The sequence below is a fragment of the Cibotium barometz genome, chromosome 3 (assembly GCF_041138505.1).
Source record: "Cibotium barometz isolate CiBa-2024 chromosome 3, ASM4113850v1, whole genome shotgun sequence".
Taxonomy (NCBI): Eukaryota; Viridiplantae; Streptophyta; class Polypodiopsida; order Cyatheales; family Cibotiaceae; genus Cibotium; species Cibotium barometz.
In genome coordinates this window covers 29,635,377-29,659,521 of record NC_141048.1, presented here as the reverse complement: position 1 = coordinate 29,659,521, position 24,145 = coordinate 29,635,377, and the positions used below count along the sequence as shown (strand labels likewise).

Below are 24,145 nucleotides of genomic sequence, written 5' to 3'. Positions count from 1 at the left end.
ATTGTGGGCATGCTATTTGGACCTTTTGGTGATCATGTTGGCCATGGCTTCAGTGGAAGCATTCTACGTAGTACCAAAACAAAAGTAGTGCAATCCATTAAAAAATATAGCCTCATTTTTGTTCTTTGTTTCTTCACTACAAGGTTATATGCACTTGAGATCGGATGAAAAAATATAGCTTTTGTTATGTGCTTATGTGATTTGTTTCCTGACTTCAAAGTTACTTTATTGCACTCGAGAAACTGGTCAAAAAGCATGATCTAAGTAAAGTGTAATATCATCCATTTTTTAATTAACTGAGTGTATTCTCTAGTATATGGTTCATTTGATCGTTAGGACGCGGCTTGATAAAGTCAAGTAAGGTAGCATCTTTGGTCAAAAGAATACTCTTTATGGTGCATCACCCGATGATCCTTTATACATCGAATAGCTACATTAAACCTTTATGTAGCATCTTTGGTCAAAAGAATACTCTTTATGGTGCATCACCCGATGATCCTTTATACATCGAATAGCTACATTAAACCTTTGTGTGAAAGCACTGAAGTGCATACAACGCTAATACAAGGAACTCACATATACATACAAATTTACATGCTACACTACAGCTCCCCACACACCATCAAGCGCATCACCCAACAGGTGAAGAAGAAAATGCTGCTATCAATGCAATTTGAAGGTGTGATGAAAACATACCTGTTTTCAATCTGCACACTACCCCGCTGCATGAGGAGTCTCACGATAGACTGATCACTGGCATACAAATCATTCTTTGCAGAAGAGGAGTCTTACACAATATATACAAGTCAGCTTCGATCGAGATCCATGAACCTCGACCTTTCCAGACTCCCAAATGACTCTTCCTCAAGGAGTGTCTACAATCAAATAGCTACGTAAATTATGAACTCCTTGACTGATGGCAATGATGGAAACACCACTTCCTAATCCACATGATTCTACTTGATTCCTCCATCAGAAAAACCAAGGGAGATGTCCAGCGTAGGTCCTGATACTAGTATTCCTTATAGCAGTCCAGAACATTCAATCAACCTACCCAAAAAAAATATCAGTAATAACAAGAGGATAAAAACAAAGACTCTTCTTCTGCAAAGCAAGGGCTCAGGAATGCCTCTTTGCTTATGCTGAGATCTTGCCATTTCAATATAACTCATTCAATCTCCCCGTTATTTGTACACTGAAAGCTTTTCATCTCACATGAAAGAAACAAGCCCTCAGCTTTCCTGCCCACAAGCCACCAGTACCTCTCTAAGACTCTGATGAAGAAAGGGGGCATGCATGTGATGTTGACTCACCTCAAATTATTGCTTTCTTTAGTTTGGGTGAGTAAAAAAATCTGGCTGATTAACCTCTTACTTGCATTTGAGTCCTTTCCTCTATCATCCATCCAAGGAAAAAGCTTCAGTTTTATGTTTCTCTCAAGCTCCTGTGATGTTCTCAAGTACGGAATAAATTGACCACTTTGATGCCCGTGCAACTGCAGCTTTCTGGCTGCTCAGAGGAGCCTTTCAAAAGTAAAATATAGCTCTGTAACCTTCTGAGATTCTAACACTTCTCATATTCATTTAAGGAGGATGGGCCTGGGCAGGTGGGAAACCAGGAGGTAAAGGGGGAGTCAGAGTCTCCAACTCTGGTAATCCAACATCCTCACCACCCACCATATCAATATCCATGTCAATAACTTCACCATTACCTTTTGGAGATCCTGAATCAATCCCATGGTCTCCGTTAGGGAGTGGCCCCAACGCAAGCAGTTCTCCGGGAGTTGAATCTTTTACATGTTCCTTGCCTTTGTTTGTTCTGAATATTCCCCAAAGATATCGCCTATCATCCCAGCCTGACATCAAAAATGGGACAAGGCAGTTGAGCATTTCTCCAGGTGAAATATAACAAGCAAAAAAACACCAGATGAACCTCAGAGTGCCACTGTGAAGCTTACACTGCTCTGCTTCAGGCAATAGCTGGGAAGGAAATATGAGAAGCTGTGCAACCTCCAGCTTTATTCTCAGGGCAAGATCATGAGCAGTCAAACGATCAAGCAATGGTTTGTACCATGTATCATGACTGCACAGTAGGAGCTTGCATTAAGCAGATAGCTACATATTGCTGCAAAACTTCATAGCTAAACTACAAAATATACACAGAAGCTTAACTTCTCTGGAGTCCAACCTTTCCATGTCCATGGGGAAAAAGTAAATGCCAATGCTGTTACAAGTCGGTGGATGCTCTTGAAAAGATTTTGGCCATGAATTAGTTTCCACTCCCCGTTTCAATTCTTCTAGTTGTAGCTCAACAGGCAAAGCCATCATTGCTTCACACACTTTCGGGTCAGCCCTATTAGAAGGATGAGCTTGCATTCCCTTGTAAGATGTTGAGCAGCTGGTACTTGAACAAACATTGAAACAACCACTGCATATCAAACACCAAATGAGTTTAGGAAATAAAAGAAAATGGCCTATGCTTCATCATCGAGTTATGATGCCAAAATAGCATACCTCCATAGCATTTGAAGATCCGGAACGGCTCGCATTTCTAGGAAAATTTTATCAGCATCTGGGCATTGAGATCCAAAAGCCAAGCCAGCTCGGGAAGTTGAAATTGATGTACCATTGCCACGTTCATCCTGAAAAGTAGATAGCACCACTTGTCGCCCCTGTGGATAACCACCTCTCAATGCCTCAACAGGTCTGGCTTGTTGCCAAGTGGCATTGCCTTTGCCAGATTTTGGAGAGGTTACAGGAGAAGGATGCGCAGGTGGGCTTGATGCTACAATATCTGTCTTCCATCTATCCACTGACTTTGAATTTGGTTTTGAACCCATTTTCACACAATCTACAGTAGTGTGTGAGCTCTCTGATCTTGAAATATTCCTCTCAAATCTTGATTCCTTTCTTGGTTGTACCTCATGTCTGTATTTCTCATTAGTTCTAGTGTGCTCATATGTCTTTGGGGATTGTCTTGAACACATTTTTACACAATCTACAGCATGTGACTCTGATCTTGAGCTATTCATCACAAATTTCTCTCCTTTTCTTGGTTGTATCTCAAGTGACTCTGATCTTGAATTACTCCTCACAAATTTCTCTCCTTTTCTAGGTCGTATCTCGTGTTTCCACGAACATAATGGTCCTTGAAAAGGCCCATTTACATGTAATGGTGGACCTGGCCGATTGCCCAACAAGCCTTTCTCACTGCTAGCTGGTATTTCACTTGTTCTCCATTCCCTCAGCCTGCCAATGCTCACTCCTTTGCACATCTCAGCATGATGTCCCGCCTCATTACATCTGTAGCATCTATGAGCTCCTATGTAAGTACCTGAGCTCTGTCCCCGGGATAGAGATGTTTCTGAATCTCTTGAAGATTGGTCATACTTAACGTTTCTAAAACCAGCAACTAGACCTGTTTAGTAATAACAAGAAACAATGAATACTTATGTTAAAACAAAGTATTAGAAAACAACCTTGCCAAGAAAGAAACAGAAGGATACATAGCAAAGGCTGCTATACACACAAGAAAAGTAAGGGAAAAAACATCCATGTTATGTGCTATCAGCGGACCTCAGAGTACCCCTAGGTGCAAGCCTGCTTACCAGCCTGTGTGCGAGGTCTGGACCCAGCAAATGTTGACTTGATATTATCCATGCTACCCAAAGCTTCACGGCTTGCCCTTGAATGGAAACCGCGTTCATCACCCTCCATTCCAATACCAGTTGCCAAACTTTCCCATCGATTAGGTGATTTTCTGGTTGAATCATTAGCCCAATAAACAGATGATTGTACGACTGCACTTTTACTTTTTGTCAGATTTTTCAGCCTAGAAGGCAGCAAAGATGATGGCTGGCTATCATCTGGCTTCATAGACATAGATTTAGACAAAACACGATGTGAGCCTGAAGTGGGCTCATCAGGTGAAGGTTTGATATGATTTAAATAGTCTTTGCCTGCGTTATCAACATTCCTCACCAATTCTGAGCCAGAATGTATAAGAGCTGTTCTGCCCACAGAGGCTCGCTTATCTCTTCCAGCAGTTAACACATCCTTCACAGATTTGTCCTGCACAGACACTAGCCAGCCAGGAGGCTTCTTCAGCATACAAGATGCTAGCACTGATTCACCTCCCTGTTTGACGATGTGATGCCCTGCCTTGTCAGCAGGTTTTACCTCACATGGGGCATTTGAAAGAATGGTCGAGCCTTTGCTGATAATTATTTCCTCATAAGCCTGTAGTCCCCTCCCAGACACGTCCTTCTCTATTCCAGAACTTGATGTGTCGTTAACAAAAACACCTCCCACTGGCCCTGGCAAACAAGAAGGCCCCTTCACACCTTCTGATGGAGCTGCTATTTCACCTGCAGAATTTCCCTTGGATGGGGACTTTGAATTTGGCACAATCTTCTCAGTTATGGTTTTCAGTGAAACACTAGGTAAATCTTTTCTTATAATTTTTTCCATATCACCTTGTAGCCTGCTGCCCCTAATGACTACCTCATCTATTCTTGGACTTGATGTGCCCTTTTCAGATCCACCTCTTACCAGTACCACCGGACAAGAAGCCCCCTTCATGCTCACTGCACCTTCTAGTGAAGCTGCTATTTCGCTTTTCTGCTTGACAATGGTATGCTGTGCAGCAGCATTTGCAGCAGCTATTCCCTTAAATGGAGTGCTTGGCTTTGGCCCAATGTTCTCAACAATGGTTTTTGATGTGAAGTTAGGTAAACATTTGCTTCCAAACTTCTTCACACAAGTCTTTGGGCTGCTTCCAGAGACTAGCCGTTTTGTTCCAGCACTTAATGTGTCCTTGACAGATTCACCTCCAGTGGGTAGTAACCGGCGAGAAAGGCCACTCAATTCTGCTTTGTCTGCCTGCATAGAAATGTAATGCTCTGCTCCATTCTCGATAGAATTCTGCTTGGACGGAAAGGTTTGGACTGACCCTAGATTCTCAAATGAAGAATTTGGCTTTGGCCCAATGTTCTCAACAACGGTTTTCGATGTGAAGCTGGGTGAACATTTGCTTCCAAACTTCTTCGTATGGGTCTTTGGGCTGCTTCCAGAGGCTAGCTGTTTTGTTTCAGCACTTGATGTGTCCTTGACAGATTCACCTCCCGCAGGTAGTAACAGACAAGAAATCCCACTCAATGGTGCTTTGTCTTCATGCATAGAGGTGTAATGCTCTGCTCCATTCTCAATAGAATTTTGCTTGGATGGAGAGGTTTGGACTGCCCCGATGTTCTCAAATGGGGAGTTTGGCTTTGGCCCAATGTTCTCAATGACGGTTTGCGATGTGAAGCTGGGTGAACCTTTGCTTCCAAACTTCTTTATATGAATCTTTGGGCTGCTTCCACAGGCTACCTGTTTTGTTTGAGCACTTGCAATGTCCTTAACAGATTCGCTTCCAGTGGGTAGTGACCTACAAGAAAGCCCACTTGATGGTGCTTTGTCTGCCTGCATAGAAATGTAATGCTCTGCCCCATTCTCAAATGAATTTCGCTTGGATGGAGAGGTATGGACGGACACTATGTTCTCAAACGGAGAATTTGGCTTTGGCTCAATATTCTCAACAACAGTTTTCGAAGTGAAGCTAGGTGAACCTTGGCCTTCAAACTTATTTATATGAGTCTTTGAGCTGCTTTCAGAGGCTGGCTGTTTTGTTCCAGCACTTAATAGTAAGCGACCAGAAAGCCCGCTCAATGGTGTTTTGTCTGATATGTAATGCTCTGCTCCATCCTCAATGTTCTCACAAGGAGAGTTTGGCTTTGGCCCAGTGTTCTCAACAATGGTTTTCAATGTGGAACTAGGTGAACCTTTACTTCTAAACTTATTCATAAGGATCTTTGGGCTGCTTTCAGAGACTGGCTGTTTTGTTCCAGCACTTGATGAGTCCTTGACAGATTCGCCTCCCATGGATAGTAACTGATAAGAAAGCCCACTCAATGGTGCTTCATCTGCCTGCATAGACATGTAATGCTCTGCTCCATTCTCAATAGAATTTTGCTTGGATGGAGAGTTTTGGACTGACCCTAGACTCTGAAATGAAGAGTTTGGCTTTGGCCCAATGTTCTCAAGAATGGTTTTAAATGTAAAGCTGGGTGAACCTTTGCTTCCAAACTTCTTCATATGAGTCTTTTGGCTGCTCCCAGAGGCTACCTGTTTTGTTCCAGCACTTGATGTGTCCTTGACAGATTCATCTCCAGTAGGTAGCAACCGACAAGAAAGCCCAGTCAATCGTGCTTTGTCTGCCTGTATAGAAACGTAATGCTCTGCTCCATTCTTGATAGAATTTTGCTTGAATGGAGAGGCTTGGACTGACCCAATATTCTCAAAGACCATCTTCGCTGACTCCCTGCTTACACTTTGTTTCTTATGAGCCTGAATAGAAAGAAGCCTTTCACATGCAAACCTTTTTTTTGCACTACTTTTCTTCTCCTTCTCTTTACATCTCTCGCAAACCCAATCCAGAGCCACAATATCAGGAATTCCCACCATGCAATATCTGAAGCAAGTTAAAAAATAGAATTTAGGTACATTAGCATCCTGATTGTGTTCCTTCCACAAACAAGTTTGATGCAAAGCGATGAGATAAGCCTAAAAGAATTAGTTATGAGTGATACTAACACATGTTCAGCCCCTTCATTGCATTGACTACAGATAGCAAGGCAATCATCAAATCCTGCATCTCCACAACTATCGCATACTTTCACCTGCAAGATGAAAGATCAGATTTGGTAAGAATGCAATCCAAGGGAACAACCCAAGCCTCGACAAGGTGGCTAGAAATGTTAGGTATGATACGTATGAAGTATTGGACAGCAAGGGTTCAGCAACGGATTTGCTAGTGAAGTACACCAAATACATGCTTTTATAGGTTGCAAACCTTATCTTTTGACTCACATAAATCACATACACATATAAGCATATGACACATGTCATACACTTACCTTATCCAGTTATAAGAGTGTGTTCACAGGGGAGAGAGAGGAGCAACGTGTACGCATGTTTGTGTGCTGTATGTCTTGGTTGCCCCTTCACGCTGCGATCCCTAAACATTTATGCCTGTGGGTGCACAAAGTGTGGGCTGCATACTGCTCGTATAGGGATAATGTGTCTAGCTGTATAGTTTTGCGAGTCTGTACAGTGCACAGAAGGATGCATAGGCTGGGCTGGAGGTCGTACAGGCCAGTTGTTGGTGTCAATTCTAGCCTATAAAAAGGCATGTTTGCTCAACGTTTCACTCATTCAGCCCTTGGCTTGGCTGGATCATAGACTAGGATTATAGACTAGGTATTCTACCTTTTCCAGAAGGCAGCCTATACACTTCTACTTTTCTGCTCAACGTTTGACTCATTCAGCCCTTGGCTTGGCTGGATCATAAACTAGGATTATAGACTAAGTATTCTACCTTTTCCAGAAGGCAGCCTATACACTTGTACCTTTTTGGACATTATGAATATACTGAATACTCAACTATCTCTTTCTCTCCTCTCTCTCTTCTGCATGCGTTTTGCATCAGCATGTTCCCAGATGGTGTTTAGGCTGATGGTGTTTAGGGCTGAAAGAAGACTCCCAGACCTAGCTCTAATACCAATGTAGCTGGCTGACCAGCAATCGGCCAGTTGATGGTGTCAATTCCAGCCTATAAAAAGGCATGTTTGCTCAACGTTTGACTCATTCAGCCCTTGGCTTGGCTATATCCATAGTTGTCACGGTACGAAAATACAATACCGTACGGGAATTTTTGGTATGATATGAAGTTTTCGGATACCGTACGATAAAATATGGTTCTTTTTTTAACACTTACAAACTATGGAGCTTCAAGCTTGAATGTGAGGGAAGGTTGGGGGGGAGGAGTCTACATTGCTTGAGGAACCAGAACATGGAGATGTGTCTCTCCCAGTTGGATCTCCCAATTGTCTCCAAAAAAGAACCTGCATGTCATGTGCATAAAATGCCATGGACATTCTCTGGAGCTAGTCCAGAAGGGGCAACCAGAAAAAGAGCAGCAGAACCAGAAGAGGGAGCACAGAGTGCTGTTTGGCAGTGTGGACTTGGAGCAAGGACATGGAAGGCACGGGAGCTGCTGTCGGCTGCTTACAGAAGGCGTCGGTTGTACCAGATAGCAAGGCGGCTGAAAACGCATCTAGATATAGCAAGAAGACCAGGCGGCGCAGCTTTATGGATTTATGTGACCAGTCGGCGAGCCAGCACTCCAAGATGTCCAAAGGGGCTATAAAAGGGGCACGTGCTCATTCTAGGATTGATTCATTCCTTTAAGGAATGGGTCCAAGTTAGGGACTGTTTTGGGTGATGTTCACCTTTTTAGCAAGGCAGCCTAGGGCTGTAGATTGTAGGTACCTTTTTGTACCATCAGAAATATACTGAATTTCCAGCTCTCTCTCTCTCTCTCTACTCTCTTCTGTCTGCGTTTTGCATCAGCATGTTCTAAGTGGTGTTTAGGACTGAAAGAAGACTCCCAGAGCTTCTGCGTGTTACATTGGTATCAGAGCATCAGGCTCAGCAAAGCTAAACACTGATTCAGTCCCATATGAAGGTGTAATGGAATGGGTCCAAGTTAAGGAATAATTTGGGTGATGTTCACCTTTTTAGCAAGGCAACCTAGGGCTGTAGATTGTAGGTACCTTTTTGTACCATCAAAAATATACTGAATTTCCAGCTCTCTCTACTCTCCCTTCTGTCTGTGTTTTGCATCAGCATGTTCTAAGTGGTGTTTAGGGCTGAAAGAAGACTCCTAAAGCTTCCTCGTGTTACACTGCATGGGTAATGCAATACCAAACGTCTCCTAGTGTAGCGTTTATGACTAAGGGACCGTCCTTACACAAATACGAGCAATGCATCTAGGGTGATAGGTTTGGGGACTCCTCTCTAGATCAAAATTTTCTCCCGGCCATGTCCAAATTTTCTCCCTCGTACATAGCTTGAAGATCTAACTGTCTACCCTACCTATACCAGGGATCTCCAAGTGATGTAGCAAGATTCTCTCATCATACCAATCAAGTGTACACTACCAGTCTACCTTGCTAGATTTTTTAGGTCTCTCACCAACCCCATATGGAATACTGAGTGGACACGAAAGTTACGAAGTATTGCTGAAATCCTGCTTTAAGAAGATCCCAAATAGCCGCAATATTTTTCCTCGAGGTGGGGGAGAAAAAAAAACTCGTGCCTTACGATATCGTACGATACCATACTGTACGAACATACCGTACGAATGGGTTCGTACCGGTACGAGAAACAACGTATCATAGACTAGGATTATAGACTAGGTATTCTACCTTTTCCTAAAGGCAACCTATGGCTGCAAGGACACTTGTACCTTTTTGTACATTATGAATATACAGAATACTCAGCTATCTCTCTCACTCTTCTCTCTCTTCTACATGCGTTTTGCATCAGCATTTTGCCAGATGGTATTTAGGGCTGAAATAAGACTCCAGAGCTTCAACATGTAACAACGGCACTGCCGACTGAAACCGGCCTCTGATAGAAACCAGAGTGCGGTAGACTAGCAGTCACCCGTCCACTTGTAGTCTAGATATGAAAACAGAAAAGATTGGGGCTAGAGTGCCCAAATCTGAAAACAAAGCGACACCTGTTGGCCCCAAAGCTTGGCGCCCCTTGCGGTATTTCTTTATTCAATTCCAAAAGTATGAATGGCTGAGTACAACAAAAAATCAGCCAAGAGATTACACCTGTATGTCCAATCTCACGGCCCACAATACCTCTTAGCACAGAGGATCCATGCACACAGATCTGTGTCTCAAAATAACACACTGTGCCTCCCTCTGATCAGCCAAGACCACTAAGCAGGGCAGCCATGAGCATACATCTGGCATAACTCAAGCACATGATTCAACATCCCAGCTCATACATACATGTACTGTTCAACCTCTGTCTCCACCCTTGTCAATCTGCCATACCCCTCCTCTCACAAGGGGCCAGATAGCTCAAATCTGCAACAGACATCAAGCAGTAGAAAGAGAGATAGATGAACAGATGCGGAGCTTACCAAAATCAGCCCGTGTATTTGCACTGGAGGAAGCAACGGTACCAATCTGTACTTGCAAGCACTTGTTTCCACAACCCTGCTTCACACGTGTGTATGTACTTGTCTGTACCCTCCTCCTTGTGTCCACCTCAGTGCTGTACCTGTCTGTACAGTCCTGAAAAACAGCACTGTACCAGTCTGTACCACCTCGGGATACGTGCCAGAGACTGTCCTTGCATACGCCGCCTGCAGCCAGCACTTGTACACACCTGTACCTGCGCAGCCAGTAGTAGCCACCTGTTGTTTTGATGCTGGTCGCCTGCGCCGCCTGCAACAGTGATGCCCAGCACCTGTACTTGCACCTGATCTGGCCGTACAGTGTACCTGCAGAAGTACAGAACTGTACTTGCAGTCGTACAGCCTGTACTGCCTGAGTTCAGCAGCTGCAGCCGCCTGTTGCAGCATGTCTCTGTTCCACAGCTCAACGCCGCCTCTGTCCACAGCAGTACCTGCTGTCGTACAGACCTGTACGGCTGCTGTACGGCCTGCTCCAGCACACAGAAATCAGCAGCAGCAGCCCTAATCAGCAGTCGACTCCTTCTTGCTTTCTTTTCCACGCTTCCCAACACTCTTTTGCTCCACGATTCTCTTTTTCCCAAAAAGAGGAGAGAGAAGGAGGAGAGAGAAGCACACACTCCAAAAGTGGAGTGGCCCCCTCTCCATAATAATCCTAGGCCCCCCCCCACTTTAAAAGTTATTAAAGTCCCTAGGGGCCACTAAGGCCTAGGGGCAACTTTAATAAAACATTAAAATACTAATGTTCTAGTTCCCCCCTTCACACCTAGGGATGTCCACACATCATTAACTCTGTCCGGGCACCCCCCATGTGAATCATTCAATATTCTGACTCTGCAACCACCATGCCTACACTTGTGCTATTCCATTTTCACAGGGCCATGACACCGACAGTCCTGACTTTTGATGATGATGTGGCTAATTGTCATGAGGATCGTCGAGAGGAGGGTATACCTGATCTTGAAGAAAACTTATTTTGAAGCTTATTTTGATGCCAAGATGGCAAAGCTTCACGAGGAGATTTGACTTACAAGGGAACGACTCACGCTCTCGCAACGAGCTGTGTGAACGCACTTCCTTCCATGACCCCTAACCCAATGACCCTTCGTTCACTCTTGATATCCTTGCAAGTGATAAGGAAGAGCGAACCCAAGAGTTTGTCAACTCTTGGCTGAACAATGCACGCTTAACACGAGGTTTCCACAAATTGGTCTAGCCATCCAGACCCCAAAACCTTAAGGCAATGGAGGATATCCGGTCTATCCATTTTGTGGAAATCTTCTAGTGCGCACCACTTTTCTCAACACCCCCCTTGGTACTAACTTGTCCGCCTTTTCTTAGCTCAGAGGTTGAACTTGTCCATGTTTTCTTGGCAAGTTGGCTCAAAGGCTCAACTTGGCTTCTCTAGTGGCTTAGAGGTTACGCTTCAACCCATGGCTCTAATACCATGTTGGAAATTGGGTGGGGGGCCAAGTCCTAGGAGGTCACCCATCGCAACTGTTTTCACACCAATGCGCGGTTAAGATGAGGTTTCCACATATTGGTCTAGCTATCCAGACCCTGAAACCTCAAGGCAATGGAGAAGCTCCAGTGTATCAATTTTGTGGAAATCTCCTAGTGCTATGCTTTGGCACCACAAGGCCTTGACTTGGTGGAGGAACCTACCTTTTGGCCTGATTTTGAGTCCCAATTTTGAAATGATTACCCGTAGGTTGGAAAATGAAATTTGATATCATCCAAAAGTTCATGGGAGTTAGACATGAAGAATATGCCCTATGACACTTATTCGAGTAAGTTTAGAGAACTTGTTGCTCCTGCGACACATGGATTCACACACATTATGTGAATCCTTTGCTTGGTCCCTAATGGGATGTACAAGAGCACAACTGAGAGAAGAGAGCAATTGAAGTTGTTCATCAACAAGGTAATCAATATATTAACAAGGATTAATAAGGGAATTAAGGAAAGCATACAAGAGAGTCGTGGGAAGCATATTTGTATTATGTTATTTTCTCTCTTTTTAGGAGAGGCCGCCTTTGCAAGGTGTGTGCATATGTTGCCACCACACATGCCAAGTGTCCCTAAGAGGTGTCACCTTTACACATCATTGCTTACATAATATCCTTTTAAGGGGCTATTCCCACACATGAATGAACCTACACACTAGCGGTTGTTCACACACACTATATCGCTTTATTTAAGCCCTAGTTCACACACAAACAAGTGCTAGTTTACACAACCACCTAGCACCTTTTTATTTACTAAACCGTTACACATTTTCACTACGTGAATGTGAATATTCCCGAAAATCCCCCTTGTAGTGGTTATGTGGTAATGCATGTATGTCCAGAGTTATGTCCCAAATGACAATGTTATTTTGTCCTTTTCATAGGAAAGGGCCTCTTTACAAGGTGTGTGCATATGTTGCCACCACACATGCCACATGTCAAGGCATAATGCTAAGTGTTCCTAAGAGGTGTCACCTTTACACATCATTGCTTGCATAAGATCCTTCTAAGGGGCTGTTCCCACACATAAATGAACCTACACACTGTAGTTGTTCACAGACACTAGACCGATTTATTTAAGCCCTAGTTCACACGCAAACAAGTGCTAGTTTACACAAACAAGTGCTAGTTTACACAACCACCTAGCAACTTTTTATTTACTAACCCAGTACACATTTTTACTATCGTGAATGTGAATACTCCCAACATCTTTATGTTGGGAGAAAGGCCGTATCTTTATGTGTGTGGGAAAGGCTTCTAAAGAAGGTCTTTCTTATGTGTGTGTGAAATGCTTCTAAAGCCTATATTGTATTTGGTTAAGTTTGTGTGTGTGCAATTGGCATTAGTTCTCATCCACAAGATGTGGCTAGACTTGGTGGGCTTATGTGGCTCACATCCTTTGTAACCTTTTGTTGGCACATGGTCTCTATCAATGAAATATACTTTTGTTGGCCTCTAAAAGCCATGATTCCACTGTTAGTCATTGTACTTTGCTTAATCCCAATCATTAGTATGCTCTCAACTCACTAGATATGGCTTTCTCTCATTTCCACCCACCATGAGCACCTTATCCACACTCTCTTGAGCACTCCTCTCACACACCATGTTTCAACATGGTACCGAGGCTGCACATCATTGCATCAAATGAAAGTCAAATTTCATTTGATGAAAGCAAATAGAAAAGGATTGCTTTTTTTTCGAGAAAAAGATCCTTCTATTAGTTGTAGAAAACAACCATAATGGCTAAATACAAACTCATCCCCAATGGGAAGTGGGAGTCAAGATACATAAATGTGGAGGATGCTCTTCTCCTTTGGTAGGCTACACTGGGAGGAGAAGGCTATGTCATACAATGGAAGAAAAGGATTGCATTAGCCTTTCGCCTTGTCGTATTTGTGGAAAAAGTAACCACTTAGAGAAAGATTGTTTTTCCAAGAAGAACAGTGCGAATGTCATTGAAGAGAAAGTGTTTCACAAGGAACTTAGGAAGCTAACTATTGTGATGATTGGGCTTTCTAAGTCCAAGATATGTATTTGTTTTTGTTCGTGTTTGTCTTGTTTTGTCTTCTTTGAAATCAACTCTCACCACCGTATGATGTAGGCCATGTGAATTGTGATTTGTGGTTGGTCTTCTTCCACTTGGTTTGCTCTACCCAAGGTGCACCACTGCAGGCATGTGGAACAAGACTCGGGTCTTGATTTATCCTTGCAACAACATGAGAGATAGCCCTTGGGGGGGGTTTGTTGGGAGCAAGGCCTTATCTTTATGTGTGTGTGGGAAAGGCTTCAGAACATAGTAGCACGGGAATGCCGTTTCCACCCCTTGGGAACGATGGAAGGCGTTCCCCCAAGGCTGAGATATCTAAACTGGGTGGAACGTGCATGGGGGAACGATTTGGCATGGGAACAGCCAAGGGAACGTGGGGGAACGGTTACATGGAACGTCTGGCTGCCATTCCCCCTTTGGGGAACGTTTTTTATGTTTGGCCAAGAAAAAAAAAAAAAAAGAAAGTGTACCTGTTGTCGCGAGCCGCTTGTGGATATCCTTGAAAGACGTACCCTATTGTCACCTACCCACATACTTCCAAGGCCCGTGTGGCGTGCGTGTTGACAGCTCTGAGTCACGAGTGGGCTCCTCTCTTGAGTCTCTTTAGACTTCGACTCCTACTTTCCAAGGCAAGGCAACAAGGCTACTTACTTTTCCCTCTCTCTTTCTCTCTCGTTCCCCCTTACCGTTCCCCCTCGTTCCCGTTCCCCTTGTGGCCCGTTCCCGTTCCCTTGATGGGGCTTTCGTTCCGTTCCCGTTCCCGTCCTATTGCTACTATGCTTCAGAAGGTCTTTCTTATGTGTGTGAGAGAAAGGCCTCTAAAGCCTACATTGTATTTGGTAAAGTTTATGTGTATGCAATTGGCAATGGTTCTCATCCGCAAGATGTGGCTAGACTTGGTGGGCTTATGTGGCTCACATGCTTTGTAACCTTTTGGCCTATAAAGGCACATGATCTCTATCAATCAAATATACTCTCGTTGGCCTCTAAAAGTCGTGATCCCGCTTGTTAGTCATTGTACTTTGCTTAATCCCAATCATTACTATGCTCTCTACTCAGTAGATATGGCTTTCCCTCATTTCCACCTGCCATGAGCACCTAAGTGATCATGTTTATCTCGTGAATTTGGCAAGGGGACATGGATAAGTCTAGGACAAATGAGTGATGCATATGGATTCACACACATTGTGCAGATTCTTTATCCGTGATTTGTCAACCGACCATAAGCTTGAGATGAAGAAGAACCATAGCAAAACTTTGGAGGATACAATCCACTTTACTAAAATCTTTCAGTAGGAATGTCTCAAAATCCTCAAACTACCATAGCGATTCGACACCCAAGCATAAACAAAAGTTTAAGCTTGGAAAGGCCGCCCAAAACCAAAATGAGCCCAGTTTTAACGAGACCATTGGGCATTCTATGTGCCTTCGACCTTTAGGTGAACTTTGTACCTACAGACAAGCTCTATAGTGGACATGATGCCTTATGGCAGGGGACTTGTGGGTACGGCAAGGGTCATATCGATTGACACCTCATGGCAGGGGACTTATGTCTACACCGAGGACCAAATGGCTAGATATGTGAGGTTGGGGATTTCGGTCCACGCCTATGTTCAGAGTATAGTGTTCCAAATGGTCTGGGGACGTAATGTCTATGCTCGGAATGACCGCTTGTTACCGCCTGTTACAAGCTAAATAAAAGGGAGATTGTCCAACACATAGGGGATGCCCTCTTGTGAATCGTGTGCATGTATTTGTATTCTGACCAACACATAGGGAACGCCCCTTACGGCTCATTAGAGGAGACACACTTATCCATTTGCGAATTCGAGCACATATATGTGATCAGCATCATAAAAACGTCCATCTTCACCTCTCCATGCGCGTGAATTTGCAAGTCCACCTGTAAGTACAGTACGGCTACCACATCAGCAGGCTAAACTGAATGGACTACGTGGACAGCACTTCAAGAGGTGTGCCACGCATCGGGTGAGCTCTGCAACATTTCTGAAATTTCAGGTTCTGATTTTTCTGATTTCTTTGTTATTATGGACAACCTACGTGCTTGTTTGTGCTTGTGGGCAATGCCCATGACTAGCCAATTGATCCTGACATGCTCAAACTTTGTCAACAACATTGTAGTTGCTTGAAATCGTGCCTAGACGTGTCCCGCGGTGCCAGTTCTCCATTTCAGCACTTTGCATTGTGGCAGGACAAGCCAAGTGCTAGTACAGGCACACCAGTGTTGTGTGTGGACCTGGAACACCAGGGACGCGTTTACTTCTCTTGTGTGACGGGGAATTGTTGAAAATCTTCTTTGACAAATTCTTATCTAACAAACACTATTTGATATTTGTATTCATTTCTTAGTCTATGGCAAATCGGGCTTTTATAGCCCATGGAACACTCTAGAAATGAAATACTCCAATAATATACTTGGTATTGAGGGAGGGTCAGCCCGAGTTCTGGCCCCAATGTTGTGTACGTGTGCAATTTTCAACTTTCAGCTTTGTTAAGTTTTGTGTTGTGTCCATTTCATTAAAGAGTTTTAAGTGAATGTTATTTAGGAGATTGTGCCCAATACTTGCTCACACCCAACAAGGTGAGTTACATGGAATGTGCTTTACATTCGTTACAGTTAGACCCATACGAGACACAAGCTTTAGAAAACATCAAAGCTAACTTCTTTGATGCAAATATATTGAATTGTCTCATGGTCTTCCTCTCGACATGGCGGCTGAATATAAGATTGATCTTGTTCCAATGCAAAGATAAGGCTGGAAGAGGTTGAGATAACACAACAATTGTCAAAGTATCTCAAGATGAGGCAAATTCGCAAGAATAAATCTCCTTGGGGGCACCTATGCTTTTGAAGCACAAGAAGGATAGGTGTTGGGGAATGTGTGAATTATAAAAAACTAAACAAAGTTATGTTATTACCTAATGCTAACCTTGGTTAGTCAAATATCTAGATTTCTTCTTATGAGAATGTACTTTACATTCGTTATAGAGTTAGAACCATACGAGCCCTAGGCTTAGAGATGCAAACTAACTCTAGAGGTTAAGGCTCATATATGATAATCCCAAAAGTTATGGCTATTTATAGCTATAGGATCTAGTATATAAGTAGGCGATTGATCAAGGAGGACTGTTGTTGTATTATGGTCAGTTTCTAGCCATGATTGAGAACTATTTTCACTAATCCATAACATGATGCAAATAGCTTGCCGAAGGCCTTGTCAAGCAAACCCTAGTGAAATGGAACGCGTTGATTGGTATGGATCTGTGAGGATTGGAGCCTTAGCCCATACGCTCGAGGGTAGCCTAGGCCTATGGCTGAGTGGTGAACTTTTGCCTGCTACACTTAGTTAGGACTAATCATGGATTTAGCCTGTGTTTAGGAGATCTTGGGTGGGGATGTGTTGGAATATGCACAGGCAGAAGCATAGACAAGGAAAGAGAGAGAGAGAGCACTTGTTGACAACGTCACATTTATTATAGCATGAGGCCTTTACAATGGCAATAGCCAGCAACACGAGAGAACGGTCCAATGATGAGTAGGCCCATTATATAGGAAAGCAAGGAGCTGGCTAACTGTCCATAGGAGCTGGCCGACTGCTCCACGACCCAAATAATCATGGAAGAAAGCATAAATACCCAATAAATGGGCATTCCAGCTCACACAATAGAAGAGGTTGTGCCCTGTTGAAATCACAGTCACATGGGACACGAAATGGGAATGGAGAAGATTGAGAATGGCCATTCCCTGTGAATATAGAGTGACATGGGACGGGAATGGGAACAAGAAGATGCTGCCATCCCCAGCATTCCCAAGTCTAAAAATGCCCATTCCCTGTGACTATGGTTGAAATGCAATGGCCAACCTTACTCATATAGAAAAGTAGCCATTAATAATTACGATATGCCATTGACATTATTGTATCACTTTGGTCTCATAGGCCCATTGGATCTTTAGTAGACGCTTAATATATCTTTCTTTCTTTCTCACCTCTGAATGTCTTTCCCAAATGCTCTCAAACAATACACTCTTAGTCTTTCTCAACACAATGTGCCAGTCGAGATTTGATGAGAATGATACATCTCTAGTAAATGCTTTCCCTCTCTCACTCTATGTTTGCCAGATAATAGAATGAGTAAATGTACACTACCCACTAGATAATCATAAAAATTCTTAATTCCTCTCACACAAAGATTAGGAAGACTTAAACACTCTAAATAGGCAACAACAGTGGCCATAAGCAATACAATGCTCAAGCAATCTTTCGCATGATACAAGTCACATGACCAATAGCTATGCACGATCACCAGTGCGCTTCTCCTTTGTGGGTATCATAGTGCAATCTCCAAGCCTTGCAAATTGGTAGAAAAGTTATTCGGCTATGTGTGAGATCCTGAGCATTCAATGACTTCTCCACACTACACTGTGTCTCCATCTGGTGTCTCATACGGATAGCTGCCATCTCTCGGTGACGGAGTCGGGGTGCTCTGTGTCTAGTCTGTCTAGGTCTCCTCCTGGCTCTCAATTACTGTGCTCTCTGTGCGGTCACCCCACGTGGTACATCAACTGGCACTGGCATAGCTCTCTGGAAGAAATCTGTGAGCTGGGACTGTCTCCCACCCCTAGTGGGAGCGGGTGTCTGGAGGAGTCTCTCTCAAGAACTATGAAGCTCTAGTAGTAGTCTACCAAGCTGTCGCTGGTCCGAGGCCTCCATCAACTGATGTAGTGAAGAGTGCTCCTCAAACAATCCTGCATATCTATCTCTGACCCCCTGGTGGGCTCTACATCTACATACAAAGTGATCCTCAGTCTCCACCTCCTCGCGGCACAATTTGCGTATCCGCTCGGCTCTGGGAACCCGTGCCGCTCTCCCAACCTCTATCTCTAGCTGATGTGATGAGACTCGTAGCTGTCCAACCATCCCGAGAGAGAGAGAGAGAGAGAGAGAGAGAGAGAGAGAGAGAGAGAAGCTGGAAATTCAAGTATATTCATATAGTACAAAAAGGTACTTGTCTGCAACCCTAGGCTGCCTGAAGAAAAGGTGATAACACCCAAAATTCTGTCCCCCTATGGGACTCCTACTACTGATCCAAACCCCTAGAGGGTTGAATGAATACAACTATGGGCACACTTCGCCTTTTAAAGTATTCTTGAGCAATGTAGAAGCTGGCCGACTGGGCCTGAAGCACACATATTGCTAGTCGGGCTGGGCTTCTCCATGGATTGAGGTGCCTGTTGCAACCAACTTGATCTGGTACAGCCAACGATGCCCTCCTTGCAGCCAACAACTCCTTCTGGGTCTTCTTCAAGCTTTGCTTCATGTCCAACCTTCTGCTCCTTGTGCCCCAACTCTAGTTCTCATGCTCTTTTTCTCGTTGCCTTCCTCTGGATTAGCCCTGAGAAGGTACATGGCATTGATCATGCACATGACATCCCCCTCTACTAAACTTGATGACGGGATTCCACCCTGCTCTTGGATGGCTGTCATCATCCCAAATCTTTTCCCGAAGTCCCTCTATCATCCATCCATCCATCCATCCCTAACAACCCTTTTCTCTGAAAGCCTGGCCTGTTCTCCAAACCACTTTGTCTCAGACTAAGATCTATGCATCTGTTCCATCTAGTCCACAATCCTTTCCTGCCTGACTCTGAACACCGTCTTGGTCTTCATTCCTGAGAAATGAGTCTGGCACTCTCACATCACCCTTGGAAGATAAACCTCCCTTGGGATCGTTGCCCGAGAACCTATCTGGCTCACAGGACTGCCATCCCCTTTGGCTTTGTGGAACACCACCAACAACCTCCGGGGAGTTCTTCCCGCTTTTGTGTTCCTTGCCTTGGGCTTCGTATCCGTGTACTTTCCTGTACCTTGGACCTGTACACTATCATATGGGACTGAATCAATGTTTAGCTTTGCTGAGCCTGATGCTCTGATACCAATGTAACACGCGAAAGCTCAGGGGGGGTCTTCTTTCAGCCCTAAACACTCTTGGCAACATGCTGTTGTAAATCGCAGATATAGAGAGAGAGTAGAGAGCGAGAGAGAGAGAGAGAGAAAGAGAGAGAGAGAAGCTAGAAATTCAAGTATATTCATATAGTACAAAAAGGTACTTGCCTGCAGCCCTAGGCTGCCTTGAAGAAAAGGTGATAACACCCAAAATTATGTCCCCCTATGGTACTCCTACTGACCCAATCCCTAGGGGATTGAATGGCTAGAACAATGAGCATGAGTGCCTATATATAGGCCTTGGATCCCTTGGAGAGCTGGCCGACCAGCAATCGGCCAGCAGCCTTGGCATAAATACAAAAACGCAAGCCCCTTTATCAGCCGCCTTGTTTTTCTTGATGCGCTCCAGCCCCTTGGCTCTCTGGAATCGGCCGACAGCCCTCTGGAACCAGCCGACTACATCCTCCTCCATGATCCCCATGCCCTGCTCCAACTCCACCACAGATTCTGTACCTGTGGCTCCTAAAGTTCTAGTTCTTATCTGGTTCATAGTCTTTTACTGGCTGCCCCCTTCTGGATTAGCCCTGAGAAAGTACATGGCATTGATCATGCACATGACATGCACAATATTCTAACATCTCCTCGGCAACTTAATGTGTGTAAGAGTCTGACAAAGATAAGCTAATGAAGATACAACTATGGACCCCCTAATACTGCAAATATCAGAATCACCTAGGAAAGAGCACCCGCCATCTTGTTTCCTCGTAACACAATGTCATCGCGAACGACAAAAATTTTTACTTGACTCCGAATTCCCATATCAGTGTGTAGGGAACTCCAAGTATAGAATGATGAGCTGCCGGACACACCACACTCCTTATCCCCCAATAGAGGACTGTGAACACATCACGTCCCAAAACCTCGAACAATGAGCTCGAAACATATCCTGCCCATAGTCTCTGCTACACCAAAGCTGACCTTGACCTTCCAAATTTTTAATACTTGGAACTCTAACTCACGGTTCACATGCACCAAAAAATGGAACTATGTACAACCCCCTCTCCCACCCACAAGTCTCCTTTAACTGGAAGCACGTGGAGAAAACTTCATGTATACTAGAGAAGAACACTATCTTGGTCTTCACGGGCTGGAAGCACCTTGGGAACCCTAGGTAAGTCACTAGAAGTATCTGTATCACTATCTTGTGTTGTGTCTTTGCCCTTCTCCTGAGATAAGACTTGTCCTTGGTCTTGTCCTTCTTCTTAAACAAACAATCCTTAGACAAATATCTTCTCTTCCCACACGAGAAGCACCGACTCTGACCTTTCATCTGTACTAAAGTAAGTGCCTGATCTGAACTATTAAGCGACACCTTGATCTGAAGTAAGTGCCTGATCTGAACTATTAAGCAACACCTTGATCTTACCCTGAGAGACGAGGACATACTCTTCTTCCAAGAGGGGAGCTATGGTCATCAAAATCCAATTGAGTGGTTGTGACCTAGCACCTCAAAGTCCGAGAAGTTTGCGCGGCCGATAAGACCTCCTTCGTAATAGTCCACACAAGCACTGAGTGCGCCTTCGAATCACGATCCTCCCAGTCTTGTAATTCCGCAAGGAATTCATCATCCTGAACATAGGTCCAAAGCCTCGAGTTTTGAAGATGCTCGAGTTTCTTCTCATTGCTCTAAACAATCTCCCAAAAACCCTTATGGATAAACCAAATCCGCATATTCAACTTCCAATGGGCATAGTTGGTTCCGTCCAACTTGTCCTCCTTGATTGTACAAGAGGGAGCCATATTCACAACAACAAAGTATGCCAAACACAAATCTCAGCACTCCAAGACTCCTTTGGGACACTTTCCAACAAAGCAAAGCACAAGGATCCATCAACCCCTTCTCAAATCTGAGGCTGGACAGCAACAAAACAGTCCACCAAAATACACCGAAACCACCCAACTGAAGGGAGGGGAAGCCAGGGAAGAAGTAGGGTTGTCGGAGCTGCTGCCAGATTGCACCACACACGAGCAAAACCACCTCCAAAAGCTGTCTTCACTGAAAAAACAGCAGCCACTACACCACCAGCCACTTGGACTTGCACCTTTGCACCTTGCAAGAGTTGCACGAGACAAGAGCACCTCCCTAAGAGAAAATGCCAATGTGAAGAGGCAAAAAACCCAAGTTCAGCAAAAAACGTAGCCACTTGCCGAAGCCCAAAACAAGGGTAGCTAGGACCTAGTCAACTGATACCATGTTGGAGTATGCACGACAATCAACCCCTCTCAAATCTAAGAGAGAAAGAGGCTGGACAGCAGCAAAACAGTCCACCAAAACACACCAAAAACACTGAACTGGAGGGAGGGGAAGCCGAGGCAGAAGTAGGGTTGTCAGGGCCGCTTGTCGGGTTGCCCTGCATGCGAATAAACCACCTCCAAAAGTTGACTTGACTGTCAAGACAGAAGCCACTACACCACCAGCCACTTGGACTTGCACCTTGCCACCTTGCAGGAGTTGCACGGGGCAGGAGCACCTCCCAAAGAGAGAACGCTGATGTGGAGAGGCAGAAAACGCAGCCAGCAAAGAAGAAAGCACAGCCACTTGCTGAAGCCGAAAATGAAACTAGAAACACAGGAGGAGACGGAATCAAAACGCATATGAGGGCAGCCAGGACGTAGTCGACTGATACCATGTTGGAGTATGCACAGGCGGAAGCATAGACAAGGAGAGAGAGAGAGAGAGAGAGAGAGAGAGAGAGAGCACTTGTTGACAAGATCACCTTTATTATAGCATGAGGCTTTTACAATGCAAATAGCCAGCAAGAGAGAGCAGTACAATGTGCCAGGAATGGATGAAACAAGTGAATATGAGGAGGTAGGGTAGCAGGCCGAGTGCTCCACGACCCAAATAATCGTGGAAAAAAGCATAGACACTCAATAAATGGGCACACCCCAAATACACAGTATTCTAACAGGATGGACCAAGTAAACTCGTAGGGCTATTCTAGCAGGTTGGACCAAGTAAACTCGTAGGGCTGCACCCATAACTAATCTCGCACGTAATCCATTGATCAAGTCCGAGCTCTGTCCAGGTATATTCCTGCTACTGATTCTGTAGTTAATCAAAATTTCAGTTTAAGAGCATACCATCGCACATTTACAGTCAGCTTCTGGCAGCAAGAACTCGCTCTGCACAAGATTTTTGCTTTGTGAGCTGTAAGCGCTTACTAGGTTCAATCATATGGAAGCAGTCTTACAGTAATAACGCCTCACGGTTCAAAAAGCCTACACAAAGTTTAACAGCAATATCAAGACGAAGAAATGCAATAGAAAAAAGAAAATCACAAAATACCCACAAAGGTAAGCAAGAAGAAGAAAAACCAGGCGACAATACACGCGCAGAAGAAAGAAGCAAAGCGGACGATAAGAAATGCAAACAGAAACGCAGACACGCGCGCGCGCGCGCACAGACACAGAGCTGCTTTTACCTCATCCTAAGAGCCATTCTGGCGATGGCGACGGCGGTGACAGAGCTCCTGGTTAGGGTCTCCAATACTGATGGCTGAGATCAAACTAGGGTTTCAGAAGCCGTTCGAGCAGACGAAGAAATGAAAGGTCTCCCGGATATGGCGATGCTGCAGGACTTTGTTAGGGTTTTCAATGCTTTGAAGTGCTTCGGGCTTTAGAGGCTTTTAAAAGAAGACGAAGAGAACGAAGGTCGCTGGATATGGCAGTGGTGCAGGTCTGTGTGTCAGGGTTATGGCGGCGACACACCGCCTGATCTTCTGTTGTTGTAGGTAATCGTTTGTTAGTTACACACTTTTAGCGCACCCTTATCATTGTTATCAAGGCCACCACCACCACACAAAGATGTACATGCCATGTATATGTGTGCATGCATGGGCATGGGCATGGGCATGAACATGGGCATATATCGATTTTTTGGGGTATTTTTCTCCATTGGAATCTAAAAAATCTCACTAGATTTCGGCATTGCCTATTAAGGGTCAAAATCATACATTTTCTCTTATAATCTAATTTTTAATGCTTCATTCAAGTTACATCTCTATCTCTATATATATTACATAAAGAAAGAGTTTCACAAAGCTCCCACGTGGCAAGAACTTGGAAATTTGGGAAGTGGAGAAGGAGGTTCGAGGAGGTTGGGGTAGAATTTGAATTTGGAGGTTTGAAGAGCGCGAAGCATGGATCAATGCACTAGCTCCATCAAAAAACAACCTACGTCACTTTCTAGTTGAAGGTTGGAGGTTTGAAGAGCGCGAAGCATGGATCAATGCACTAGCTCCATCAAAAAACAACCTACGTCACTTTCTAGTTGAAGGTTCCCCTTCACTTTCAATATCCTCACTTGCCTCCATCACTTTATAATAAAATGCCTATATGTGGTACTACCACACCCACTGATGTATTCTCATTACTATGCAATTATTTTTTTAGTGAGAAAAAAGTGTTGTAGGAAGTCGTACGTCAAAATATATTCATGTTCGATACTCATGTATTTACTTGAATTT

General features: G+C 44.2%; 1 protein-coding gene across 2 annotated transcripts; it reads right to left on the bottom strand.

Moving 5' to 3' along the window:
* Positions 1 to 451: 451 nt before the first annotated feature.
* On the bottom strand, positions 452 to 23,472 carry LOC147639918 (uncharacterized). 2 transcript variants are annotated; one of them, XM_086775314.1, is made up of 8 exons: positions 23,102 to 23,472; positions 22,761 to 22,898; positions 6,633 to 6,718; positions 3,608 to 6,510; positions 2,514 to 3,417; positions 2,188 to 2,427; positions 1,958 to 2,082; positions 452 to 1,855 (listed from the first exon to the last, which is right to left on the bottom strand). In XM_086775314.1, exons 2-8 carry the CDS (start codon positions 22,761 to 22,763, stop codon positions 1,584 to 1,586), a joined length of 4,533 nt encoding a protein of 1,510 aa, XP_086631440.1. In that variant the 5' UTR covers positions 22,764 to 22,898; positions 23,102 to 23,472; the 3' UTR covers positions 452 to 1,583. The 2 variants fall into 2 exon arrangements, with proteins under 2 accessions (XP_086631440.1, XP_086631448.1); XM_086775322.1 differs by lacking the exon at positions 22,761 to 22,898 and having other exon boundaries at positions 23,102 to 23,399.
* Positions 23,473 to 24,145: the final 673 nt, after the last annotated feature.

Coding starts and splice junctions, on each gene's coding strand:
- LOC147639918 (XM_086775314.1), bottom strand. Junction 6,511..6,632: donor AATGAAGGGGCTGAACATGT/GTTAGTATCACT, acceptor AACTTGCTTCAG/ATATTGCATGGTGGGAATTC. Junction 2,428..2,513: donor GATCTTCAAATGCTATGGAG/GTATGCTATTTT, acceptor TTTGATATGCAG/TGGTTGTTTCAATGTTTGTT.